This window comes from Lonchura striata, chromosome 1, assembly GCF_046129695.1.
Source record: "Lonchura striata isolate bLonStr1 chromosome 1, bLonStr1.mat, whole genome shotgun sequence".
Classification (NCBI taxonomy): Eukaryota; Metazoa; Chordata; class Aves; order Passeriformes; family Estrildidae; genus Lonchura; species Lonchura striata.
The window spans coordinates 51,598,891-51,612,678 of record NC_134603.1 but is presented as its reverse complement, the minus strand read 5'-3'; the positions used below and the strand labels follow the sequence as shown (position 1 = coordinate 51,612,678).

The following is a 13,788-nucleotide window of genomic DNA, read 5'->3' as shown; positions in this document are numbered from 1 at the left end:
GCTGTTCTTTCTGCAAAGATAAAATACAGCACACTCTTTACTGACTAATTTAGTACTTCCATCGAAATAACACATTTAAGATTGACCAGCACAATCAGATATTTTTTAGCATATGCTATGGAATACTCATGATTCTTTCCTTGAAAAACACATTTATTTTCATTCTGAATTATTCCCTACTATTTTATAGCTATTTTCAGCTTGAGAAAATAATGTATCAAAATATATGAAATAAAGTTTTTTATTATCTAGGTTTCACTCATATATATCGGGATTGTCTGAGTTTTTTGGGTTTTACTTATGTTTTTAAATTAACATAACTTATTCCTGCCTCATGTTCAGTGATCCATTTCAGTGGTAAATTATTCTTCTATTACATTTTATTAACACAGTGTTTGCAAAGTGTTCCTAGATCTTACAAATTAAAGCACCAAATAAGAACATAAGTGTTCTCACTGAGTTATACTGTAATTACTCATTTACTGCTCAAAAGGAGACACAATTTTATTAAAATGGATATTGGACTTCATATATGCTGTCAGTAAATCTAAACAGTTCAATTAATAAAAATCAACATGTCTCAAGATTATAGCAGGTGCACCTGATAATCCCCCCCGAGATCTCATGGACATGACCTGGTTTTGACAAGAGGGGTGGAAGAAAGCAAAAAAAACCAAAAAACAAAAACAAAACAAAACAAAACTAACAAAAAACCCCCAAACAAACAGAAACCCCAAAACTCAAACCAAACCAAAAAACAACAACAAGAAAAAAAGCCAGGAGAGAATGAGCAGGGCATATAAAACAGAAAGTTTTATACATCAAAAAATACACCAACGTTCCAAGAATACTATCACATAGTACACTACACTTTAACAAGAGGAGAGCAACTTAACATTCAGGAGCTTAAACTTACTAGCTATTCTTATCTTACAGTAACAGAAAATTTCACCACTGTGAACTTGATATTTCTATAATTCGAACAGTAACAGCTTCCCTAATAAAGGAACAGAATCAGTTTAAGATACTAAGTTTAGGTAGAATTTAATGTATAAATTGTCTATGAAACTCAGTTAGTTTGGGGTTTTTTTCCAATTTTTATACTTTGTTTTTAGGTCCTATGGAATACAAGTATCTTCTTTCACATTCACATTCTCATCACTTTCTGCTGTTCTTCAGCAGTTAGAAATTAACATAATGGTTAGAAATAGAACATAAGAGATTTTTTCACTTTTTATTAAAAAAATAAAAACCAGAACTCTTCAAGTGGCTTCATGTTCAACCACCTTTATTAAACAAACTTCATAATACACAGCTAAATCCCCCTGGACTATATCTCTTTAATATTTCCCTTGGCAACACAAGCTTTTCACTGAACACTTAAATTATTTTGAAATACTCAAGTTATGTCAAACAGGAATTCAGGAGTATCTGAGCACTTATTCGTAAAAGGGCTCAATGGAATCCACCCACAATACTTAAAATGCTCTGGCCCAAGGAACATCAGAGACATTAGTGATTGTTTTAGGATAATTTATGCATGACACATTTTTGGTTGCCTTGGGACAAAATCTGTCTGGTTTTTTGTTTGCTTGCTTTTTTCCCCCAGTCGGATAAATTACAAATACCCACTCAAGTAGTTTTTAATGTTTTGGAAAATTAAATTATTAAGTAATGTAATACATGGATTTCTCGAAACAGATCATGCCAAACTAACATTTGGTATTTCATTTGGTAAAATAATCACCTCAGTGGATAAAGAAAATTAAGCAAAAAGCCCCCAAAAACCTCAAATTCAAACTTCTGGGCTCGCTCATCATACTCTGTTTTTATATAAAAGACTCTCAGTTTAGTCTAAATCATAAAAAATAACAGGATCAAAAAATAGGACCATGAAAAATTAAAATATTAAATGCTTGAAATAAATTTTATGAAGTCATATGATTGAATGATACACAACCAAAGAAAAATACATTCATTGCTAGGTCAAGACCTAGATACAGATGATGAGGTTCAGAGATAGAGTTTATGGAGCTCTGTGTGATCATTGCAACCTCACTGAAGTTATTTCCAAGAGAAACACATCATGACTGGCTGTGTTTTCTACCCTCAGGGAAAGAGAAAGCTTAGAATGTGATGCGGAGACCCCATAGTGCATTTAACAATGTAGAGATTTCAAGATACTATTGTGATACCTAATTAATCAAGTTCATGACATATTTATTTACTGAAACCAACACACAAAACCACCTCAAGTTTCCTGTCTGTAGCCCAAACAACAGTTAAACCTGTTATAGCTGAACAATAAGCCCATACCCAGCAAGCAGTGTGTGAACAACACCTCCACTAACCTCTGTAACTACAGAGAGCATGAGCACAGGAATTGTGTTACTGTGATATACCCATGCAACATCAAGAAATCAGTTGTTTTGCTCTTCTGGATGTCAACTAAGTGCTAAAAGAAATAAGACTGTGCCAGGTTTGGACTGCTTTAAAGACTGAAATTGAAGAGGTCAGAAAACAAAACCAAGATTCTGCTATAAGCAGTAAATCTGGAGAACATAATTTCCAAGAAAGATCAACAAATTGCTGCATTCAGTGTAACTGTAACTCGTTGCTCTTGAATAATCAACTCTTTAATAAGATTCTCTTTACAATGGAAAGATTTTTAGGATCTGCAGTTATGTTTAATAATTATGAAAAATTCAAATTTCTCTCTTCAGACTAGTAAGGTAGAGAAAGCAAACAAATCTGACCTCTGCAAAATCAACACTTGTCTATTGTTCTTATTCCAATAACCATAGCAGAGGCTACTTAAAACTAACCAGATTACATAAATAAGAAAATGTAAGTAATTTTGTTAAGTAGTCTAAGTAACTGATGGCCTTTCAATCAAATTATGGTTTTGGATTGGGAGACTTAAAATCAGAGAATTTATTTTAAAATATATGAAAAAGAATTCTGCTTTGATCATCCGATCCAGCAGTTTCAATCAAAGCTTGCATATAGACTCCTACATAATATTTACTTATAAACAGGCTAAAGCTATACTGCAGTATAAATATATATGCCTGCAGGATGTATACATCTATTTTGTGGTTGCTCTGACCAAGAATGGGGATGTCACAACAAAGCCTTCAGTTTCGGGAAGCCACCACAGCCAGGGGAGTGTCACAGCCCTGTACAACAGAAGAAACACAACAGGATGCTGCTGACAAAGACAGGGACAGAGTGTCCTTCCAGGTGTGTCCTGTTCCCAGGGGCCTCTTCAGAGGGCCACAGCTCTCCTGGGACTGACATTGTCTTTCAGATCTGCGCAGACTTGGCAGCTCCTGCAGCCTTCTCAATGGCACTGCAGGACCACCTTTACGCAACTGGCTGCATTCCTCGTGGGTATTAAATTGTTAAGACTCAATCTTAAAATACTGAATATAAATTTATTGCAGCATTTTCTTAAGAAAAATAAAAAAAAAAATTAGATAAAGAGGTGGGCTATAATTGTTCTAGATGTTACGTACTCTACAAATGCTGTTTGGTTGCAGTCTTACCAAAACTGACTGGGTGTAAAATGTACTTTGTTTATAGTGTTGCAGAAATCAAAAAATCCCCTAAACATTTCTGTGTTATGTCAACATTCATTCTGGCTGTCCATGTTCATTACCGCTTGCAAAATTCTGACAATACCTGAAACAAACAAACAAAAAGAACCCCAAAAAACCAAACCAAACCAAAATAAAGCCCACCAGAAAAAGGAACAAAGGAGGAATTTTTACAAAAATCAGTAAAAAAAGAAAAAAAATTCGTTTATGGAAGACCCTGGAGCTAGAACCAAGAAAGTTTTAATGATGTAAAGCTCTAAAAATTAGGTATCCCCATTCTTTTACTCATTTACATGCCTAAACAGGATGAAATCCAATTATCTTGGAGTTTCTACAATCAGCTAGTAGCCTTATATTGTATCTTGGGGACAAATAATTTATTAAACTATTAAAAATTTTGAAGTACTTCTAGCTACTTTTACATGTAGGGATTTTTAAATTCAGCCATTTTTAAAGACCTTGAAGCTGATAGGAAGCTTTTCTTTTTTCCCCCTCTGTGTCTGGTTACATTCTCATTTCCAAAACTTTCTTCCTTCTCAACATTTGCCATTCTCTGTCCATAGCTATCAGGGAGACATTCTGTCAGAGGTAACAGTTTAGCTCAGTGAGAGCAAAGCTTTTCCATGTATAATGCCACATTTGTGCCAGAAGCAGCATTGCATTTCATCATCACTCATGTCAGTCCTAATCCATGTCAGTGACAAACTTGGCACCAGTGTGTCTAATTCCCAGTAGTCTAATCTAATTGGTTAGGCACAGAATCTACATTACAGGAATATTTTTTTTCATCCTAGCAATACTCCTGTTCTGAAGTTTCTAGAAGGTTATGTACCAAGTTTCCCACCTGCAAAAGGGCAGTTGCTCTAAGCTCCCTCCCTTAGCAGAAATTAAATGTTCATCAAGCTCTGATGCTTGCCAGCACAGTTAAGAGCTGTGAGCCTTCTACTTTTATGTCAAATATACCTTGCCCCCACTTGAACTGTCTATTTCACCTCCCTGCTACAACTTCTGACAAAAAAATGTTGTAGCATTAGCATTGTGTTTTTGTGCATGTCTAAGTGTCTGAAGTAATCAATCTTGTTTGTGGCAACTGTAACAATAGATGCTATAGCAAAAAACACACAAAAAGTTCTGATACTTTACAAGATGCTTGGGATAATGACGTATTTAAAGCTGATGGGGGTGGGGAGACATGACAAAAGATTTTCAGAGAAAACTTTCAATAAATATTTAATATGACATCTAAATACATTTACTTCCATTCCAAGAAAATAGTTATGGTCTAATATCAAGCAAAAAATTTAATAAATCAGGTGCTGGGAGCATACTTCTAATTTAGACATGGTCTTTTCAGAATCAAATGGCATTGTGAATACTGCAAGAATGCTGTAAAACCACTGGGAACAGAACTAAAGCCAAAAGCATTGTTTTGTAATGTGACTATTTCAACTATGGATTTCATACTGAAGTCTCTTTACAGTAATAAAAATATGTATGTATTATCAAGGAGTCAAATCTACATGAAATCAATCCTGAACAAAAATTAAACTCACATTGAGGTATACACTTCTACTTTACATTTAAATCTACGCATATTAAGGGAACCAACTGGAAATATTCCAGGGTCATGGAAATATTCAAATGTACAATAAGCAATGTATAAAAAACTGTAGCACTGAGCCTTTGAGAAATTTGGGGAATTTCAATGCATTCTGCTGGCCATGGATACTGTTTGGTTATCAACTGAACTACTATTGCACAATGACACAGAAAATAAATTACCTAAACCCAGAGAAAATTGTACCTCTTGGAATGTATCCAGCTTCCTTCATCTTGGTTTGAAAAGAACTGTGTTAAGAATGGCAGTTTGAAGCCTTGAAATCAGTTCCAATATAAATAAGAATCTGGGAAGAACTACTTAGCCTGTGCAGAGAAGGTACAAATCACAGGAACTTGAACTGAAAGGAAAATGTGCTCTCCATGACTAATTTAGTTAGCCCTGTCACCTTAGCAACCCTTTCTGTGAAGGACAGTCCATCTACGAATCTATCCAATGCTCCTCCCCAAACAAGGCTATGAAAGACTGACAGCTGTGTCTCAAATCAAGACATTCACATGGTTTTTCATCTGTTTAAACAAATGGACCTCTAGGAATGACAATATGAAGAAAGATTTGTTACTGAAACAGAAGGAAAGAATGAGGTTAGGAAACAACTGGAGAATATAGATCAACTATGGTGGCATGCTGGCCATTGCTAATGACAGGATGAAAGCCTATCAGACTGAGATGCAACAATCAGAAGGAAGCAAGCATATTTTATACTTAGTATTCTTTTTAAGGAGAAAAAAGAAACAATGTAAAAACATACAGTTAATTAAGTCAGGATGTATTTTATCAACAAATAATTAGGTAAGGAAATAAAAAGGTTCTACCTGTGTCTGAATTGCGATCTTCATTTCTGGATGGACTAATAGTAAAAGGAAGTTTACGTTTCATGGAAGACTTTTCTTTCATCTCCTTCCCCACATCACTCCTATCCACTTTTGGAGTTTTGCTGTAGGATGCAATCTTGTCCTTGCTCTAATATAAATAAAAAGTATACTAAGTAATTTTTGCATAAAGCAGGATAGTCTTATAATGTATACAAACTGAAAAGACTGATATGTGAGAATGCACGTGCTTGTGTATAAGTACGTGTATTGCAAAATTTTGTCAGTAAACCAAATAATCAATTGTCATTTCTTTTTTAAATAACTAACTTCTATGTTATTTCTACTTTCAGATACATCACTGTAGAAATGCTGTTCACTATTAGAGGCTTAATTAATCAGCAAGGGAACAACATAAACTGAACAAGAATTTGCCAAGTCTTGATGACCACCCCAATTTCCTTTCCTGACCATAACAATCCCATTAAAAGCCCACACTGCAATTCAGGCTGTGAATTGTAAACCCCCAAAAGCCCTTCTAGTTACCCTCCCCTGCTTCCACTCACACCCTGTAGTCCATCAATAGAGAATTCCCTTTCTATTTCAACAATAACAGTGTAATGTTTCATTTGAGAAAAATCTATGAAGAAATGTTTTAAACTGATACCAAATTTAGATGAAAAAAAGGTACAAGCTACTTGGATTCTTGAGTTGCATAAATCTATAGATTTTGGCTTATAACCCATACTTGAAGTAAACAGAGAAAAATCCAAACAGGCTCACAATTAACTTATACTTGATTACTTCACTAATATAGGAGGAAAGAATGCAAAAGATACTAGGTTACTGTAAAGGCTGCTTGACAGAACCCTCTGAAAACCCATCATCTTAGCGACCAATAGAGTTGCAATGCAGAGACATGTTTTCTGTACAATACATGCTGCAGAAACAATTCTCCTCTCTATCAGCTTCACAACTCCAGAGTTTGATATCATTCTTAACACATGATCAGATGAAGTTACTAATAGATTAACTTCCTAAAGGCAGAAGAACATACACTGCCTTGCCAATCACTGAAAACCAAAAGATTGGTCCTTGGTAATTCTGAAGATATATTCAGATTAGAGGAAAGCTAAAAAATAACTTAAAGTAGAGTTACAGTTCTCAAAGGCACCTTTTAAATTTTTTTTCCGAAAAACCAAACACAGGTAGGAAGATATCATCTGACATGCTGAGTTTAAAATGTTGCCATAAATTAGGCAGAAGTGATTAGAAAAAGAACCTGTAAAAAAACCCTATAACCTTCAGAAGACAAATATCTGTACAAGGGAAATTACAAAGAAGGCATTAGTCTGTATGAACAGAATTCCTGAGTAAAGTTTGCTGCCCTCAGAGAACACCTATCTTCTTCATTCCAAATTTTTTAGAATAAAACCCACACACCAAAACCAAAGCCAACTCTCCTTCAAAACCCCAAAGGAAAAAACACCCTCCTCCTTTTCTTTTTTTTACATGCTAGAACAAAAAAATCTAAAAACCCAAACCCCTAAGACTCCCTTGGGCCCTTGGAACATACAATGCCTGTGGTATTTTTTATGAAAGAAGTTAATCCATCTAACGCAAGTCATAATTTCCAAAAGCATCTCTAAGCTGGCAAGAGCAGATCCAAACTCCATTAAGCCTCTCCCCATCTTTTCCACCACACACACAAGTCTCTCACTTGAGCCCAACCTCATCAATAGATTTCTCATCCCTTGTTTCAAACAAACCAATTATTTCTACTATGTATGTGAATTTCCCACAATATGGTGGAAGTGGCATAATTTTTTTTTTTTTCTAGAATATTATTTTATGCTAGGTACTATGCAATAGAAGGGATGAACTAAAAAACTAATTTAGAATTTAAAATAATTTAGAATTCCTAAGCAGAAAACATTGGTTTCAGCTTGTTTAGTAGAAAAAAAAACAAACAAAAAACCACAACTTTTTGCAGTTGGTAATCTTTAAAAATAATTCCTTTTTTGGGGGCAATCCTCAGTAAAATACATCAGTAGGTGCTCACAAAGAGTCACATGCTGCTTAAGTAATTTGACAGCTTCACATTTATTCTTAAATTACCTATATGTATTATGTTAAATATGACTGATGCACTAGTGTTTGAATAATGACTGAAAATTAATTTTGTGATAATCTAATTAGGATTAGAGACATTTCAAAATGCATACTTTCAGATAAATAAGAACACATAGAAAATTTAAAAAAAAAGGCTATGCATAGAATACACAGAAACTGAAGAAAAAGAGACTATTTTGTTCCTTAGCTACCATGGAAATAAGTGTTCAGCATTCAGTGGTGGACTTTCCAATCTAAAAGATGCAATGAACACGGTGTTTGAGAAGTCTGTACAAAGTTGATCCTATTTATTACTTTTGGTGACAATGCTGAAATAGTGATACAATCAGATATGCAGACATCATCACAACTGAAAGAGAGGAAGAAGCAAAGAGCCCTGGCAAGGCAAATGTAAAATGACTGGCTGATTTGAAAAACAGTCTTAAATAAAAAACAAAATAGGAAAAGCCAGGATAAAACCAAGGTCCTACAAACTGATGCAAATAATTAACTGTACTGCTGTGTTAGAAGATAGAAAACTCTTAATGGCTTCCTGGATTCAACTTCAAGTAAAGGAAGTAGAGGAAGTAGAAGTAGGAAGAGGAAGTGGACACCCTGCAGGTTAGACCAGAATTTCCATTCTCAAGAGGGAGCATTCACTGTTCCAATTGTTCCTGGTCATTGCAACAGCATGGACATCTCTTTCTCAGAGTCCAAGACAAGGTTCAAAACTCAGCATCAACAGATCTGTTGCATTACTTTAATGTGACCCATATAAGCAACCTAAAATGAAGTTCACATTTTTTATAAAATAATCTGTAAATCCTATGAACTTCCTAAAGAGGTTAATTAATCTCAAGTGAAAACTGCTAATCAGATAAAACACTGAAGACGTGTTGATGTTCAGAAAACTAAACTACTGCCGCAAAGTGAAAAGTGTTACATACTTTCCATGGCCACTACAGCTAGAGAACATTTAATGGCTTTAGACGGCAACAGGAGACTACCAAAGGTTATTTATCCTTCTACTAAGTATCTAACTCTATGCCAGTCAGCATAATTAAGTATCAGAATAAACTGCCCAAGGAGACGGGAATTTCCATCAGGCAAGCCTTTAAAGAAAAGGTCTGGCAAACATCTGTCAGGAACTGAGGACAGCTTATTCTACTCTGGGGCAAATGCATGAACTGGATCTGCATGTCTCAACGTTTAATGCATGCCTCACTGGAGGATGATGAGGAACACATTTTTAATCTGTTCCACAAGAACTGTCTCAGAAGGCTAACAAACAGCAGTCTGGACAATTTCTTGATATCCCATTCCAGCTCTATTGTCTGGTATTGCTACAATCAATGACAAGGCACAAAAGGAGACAACAGAGAGCCATATAATCTAGCAGATGTACTAAGCCCTGGGAGAACAAGCATTCTTTTTCTGCCTATCAAAGATAATTACATACTGAAGCATATTCTGTATGGTACTAAATGGTTTTGGGCACTATTGTTGTAGTCTTCCAAGGAGAGAATTAATTCTTTCAAACTCCAAATGTGCTTCTCCTTTGGATGAGATATCCATAGTTTACTTCCTGAGTTTGGCCATATAAGTATAAATTTGGATAAATTAAAATTTCATCATGTTCCTATGTTAACAAAGTGTCTCATGAAAATATTAGATGGTCTAGCTGCCGTATACACTTGTACTATTTTTTAATGCTTGCCAGATGAGCAAGTGAAATAAAAAAATACATATACCCTAAATTATATAAACTCAGCCTATTAACAGCAATGTTATTTCTAATGGGTTGTTGAGTTCTCAGAAGACCTAAACACATAGTTGATTCACATAGCTATTCACTGGTTGTTAGGGCTGCATAATAAGCATTAATTTCTGGACAAATATGAAAGATTATATCTAATAATAAGAACAGTAACTTCACTATATTTCTCTGTCAACAGCCAAAAGTGCACAATTAAAACCAGCTAAACAGTGTAAAAACTATGAAATGGAAATAAAACCCTGCAAGTGTTTTTTCTTTTATCCTATGCTAACCATTGGAATAGTCTTATGCCATTTAGATCATTATGGTTTTTATTTTGTGAAGGATGAGGATTTTTTAATGGAGTGGTATCCCTCAGCATTACTGTTCACTTGTAAGAGGCATTGTTTTTATGAACATTATTCCACACTAGGCCTTAGCAGTCCCTAACATCAATTACATTAGCTAATGATTCCCTAACATTTTTAATAATTCTAATGATTTAAGAACTGTAACTTTTAAATTCATGATTGTACATGCTTATGCACTGAGAAAAATCCTTATTTGCTTTACAGATATTTCCACTACCTTTTGAAGATACTTCATTAAAATTATCGCTATTGATTTGGCCTGGTCAATCTTTACTTCAGAGCTCTATGTTCATGTATGTAGTACAGATTTACCTTGATGACTTTGTGTTGTTCAAACTTGCACTTTGCTCTTAGCCTATTGCCTGCCAGATTTCGAATAATTTTCTTGGCTGAATCTAAATTATGACATTTTGGCAATATTTTCTCTATCTTTCCTAATCCACTCTGAAGAGTGCAGATTAGTCAAAAGCCAGTTGAACACTTCTGACAATTGTCCATTAGAGAACAGGTACATGACAGTTTAAGTGACTATTTAACATAATCATGTATTCAGTTCTCAAAAATACAACAACTCTGTTTATTATGCTAAAAACCTGAATACAGGAATATTAACTGAAACACTTATACTCTCCATTAATAATATTAATTCTCCATTTTTATTTATGATCTTATATTACACATTGTTTTGTATCATGGCATTCCAAACCAAACCCTACATAATTCTAATCTCAAGCTGTCCACTGTACCAGGGTGACCAGTGAGCAGCATTGGATAGAACAGTGCAAGCAGTTTATCAGCTTACTTTTTGATATCAACTTGATCAGTCTATCACTGGGATTCCATATTCACAGCCTTTGTCGAACTTCCATTCCCTACTCTTTCCCTAAATTACTGAATGACACTTCAATTAACTTGACCACATCCAAACAAAGACCAGAATAAATAGAAAAAAAAAGAAAATTCAACATTATTTTGTCCCTTTACTAGTAAGCCAATTTCCTTTCCCCATTTTTTTCTGTTAACTTCCTCCTCTTATCTAAGTAGTTCATCAGAATGAGGAGAAAGAATTACCTTTGCCTCACTTTAGCGGGACCAATGAAACAAACTAGAAAGAGACTAAAAGGTCTAAAGGTTTCTATGAATGTTTTTGGAAGATAAAAAGTTACAAGTAGATGCTGAATCTTCTAATCTTTACCTGTTTTTTAACCTTCTCCTGTCTTATATCCATTCATCACCAAATGGTCTTGCAGAGAATACAGATTTCAACACAAAAGTATTACCACACACAAACACAAAATCCTTTTCTAGGGAAGACAGTTTTACAGATTGCTGGAAAACAAACAGATTCTCTCTCTTTAGGGCCATATACATGTCACTCATCAGTCTCAATGCAGAGGATTACTCCAGCTTCTGTTACTCATTAGTAGCACAGGTAAACACCTGGTCTATTGTACAACTGTACTAGGCAGACAAACTGGAGAACTGGATGATTTGAAACTTGCCTCCAGAACTCTCAAAATCATGGGATACTTCATATTTACAAACAACAAACCACCCTTCAGCATGACTGGACTTCCCATATTCCTTCATTCTCCAACACTCAAAAATGGACTGTACAATTTTTAGATGAGATTCCCTGGTACAGAGGCTATGCTACTCTAAAGCTTTGTGCAGCATTTGGCTTTTAAGTCCTCCCTCAAGGAGGGAATAAGCCCCTCTGTTACAAAGGAATACTGGAAACTGGTGTTTATCTTTGGTCTGTGCTCTGTCACAGGCCTTCACACCTGTTTTGTGTGTTTGTTACAGAGAGTAATACACAGTAAAATAAAGTACTGATTGTTGTTCTTGTGAGTATATGAAGATTTCAAATTAGCTAAGATATGGAGAGTATATACTAACTTGTATCAAATAAAACCAAAACATCCAGCTCCTTTTAAATTAACTTGCACATTACAATAAAAGGTGAATTATGTCCCACAGTTTAACTTACAGTTAAATAAATGTAAAAATGTATAACTGTTTTCAATACTGAAGGTATCAGAACACAGATTCATAATTATTTCTTCCAATTACAGCAACAAAAATCAAGAAACATACTTCATATTACTGAAATTAAATGGGGATTAATACAAATTTTACCTTTCTTGCAGTTGTTTTTTCTACCATGGTGCTATTGCTGTCAGAATTTTCAACTTGAACTGTTTTTGTAGACCCAAATTTGGGCATTTTATAGCTGTTTAGCTAGTTGTATCTTGTATCAGTGGGTTCATCCTGTGTCTGAAAAACAAACAAACAACATTACATAAATATACACACTGCAGTGTCATTTCAGGACAAATGTTACTGCAGATGGTAGCAGAGCTGAATAGTACCCCAAAAAAGATGATAATAATGATACCTGGCTTCAAGCATCTTCCTCACATGCAGCTCAAACCTTGGGGCAAAACCCCAAAAGGTCTAACATAGCTGATGCTGGGGACTGTGTAATGAAAAAAGCACCAAGTCAGCTGCTAAACGACCTCATCCCTCTAGCTTTACCTTTTTGGGTATTTTAACACTTCATGTTAAACATCCTAAGGCTTAGAAAGATGATGAAGATTTCTAGCAACACTGGGGAGAGAAATAAAGCTTCCTAGCCTGGTATATTTCAAATTAGTATGGAAAAAAAAGTCCAGTTTTGTTATTTATGATCCTTTCTGAATCAAGAGATAACTGTTAGAAGAAAAATTTTCTAAAGCTTAAACCTGGAACTAGAAACCTTGATTTCCACTGTCTATCAAATCAATTACATAGGCCACTTCTAGAGACAGATATATATCTATACAAAGCTCCAAGAGCTGTGTAGTGTTTCATCTCCATGGTATACCAAACAAGTGTCACTACAGATTCACATGACGGAAGAGGCCCAACTTGCCTCTTCCACAGCAGGAAGAGCCACTGTATTTGTAAGAATGGCTGAGAGGAAAGGTCACATAAAAGGTAAAACTGCGTTTGACAGCACTTTAGAGCTGGTGACCTTTTATGGGTCTTTTTGAGTTGATGTATTTTGTTACAAGTATTTACATGATCAAAATCTTACTGAGTTGTTGTAATTTCATGCCTGATCAAGTCATCATTTCAGGTGCAACACTTCTATTTGTTGCTTTATCATCGAGACTTTGGGATCATCATGTAGCGAATTTGCTGCTGTTTTAGGACCATGGCAACTATTTTGGTTTGACACAGTTAACCGACAACAAATCCAGTGCAGGTGACTTTGAGAAAACTATTTTGCACACTACACCTGACATATGAGACATTGATATTCAAACAAACTTTTCTAACATCCTGCCCACACATCAATCCCCTACAAAACTTAAACCAGGGAAAATTAGAATATTTGTCTAAGATTAATACTGTTGTATACTACAGTGTAACACACTACTTTCTTAATCTTCCAGAATAGGAGGGGAAGAAAAGTTCAAAAAGCTAAATTCCTGAGACGTAGGAAATGTTGCACTAAGGTCTACTGTTTTCCTCT

At 35.0% G+C, this 13,788-nt stretch overlaps 1 protein-coding gene across 2 annotated transcripts in view; it reads right to left on the bottom strand.

The window, feature by feature from the left end:
- Positions 1–13,788, bottom strand: part of ANKRD12 (ankyrin repeat domain 12) — a 59,112-nt gene that overhangs the window by 27,427 nt on the left and 17,897 nt on the right. Inside the window, exons 2-3 of one of the 2 annotated variants that reach the window (XM_021525174.3) lie at positions 12,408–12,545; positions 6,033–6,180 (exon numbers count right to left, since the gene is read on the bottom strand). In XM_021525174.3, coding sequence (XP_021380849.2) covers positions 6,033–6,180; positions 12,408–12,494 — 235 coding nt within the window. In that variant the 5' untranslated portion in view covers positions 12,495–12,545. Of the gene's footprint in view, positions 1–6,032; positions 6,181–12,407; positions 12,546–13,788 lie in introns of those variants that run through there. The other variant, XM_031504005.2, reaches the window with a different exon arrangement.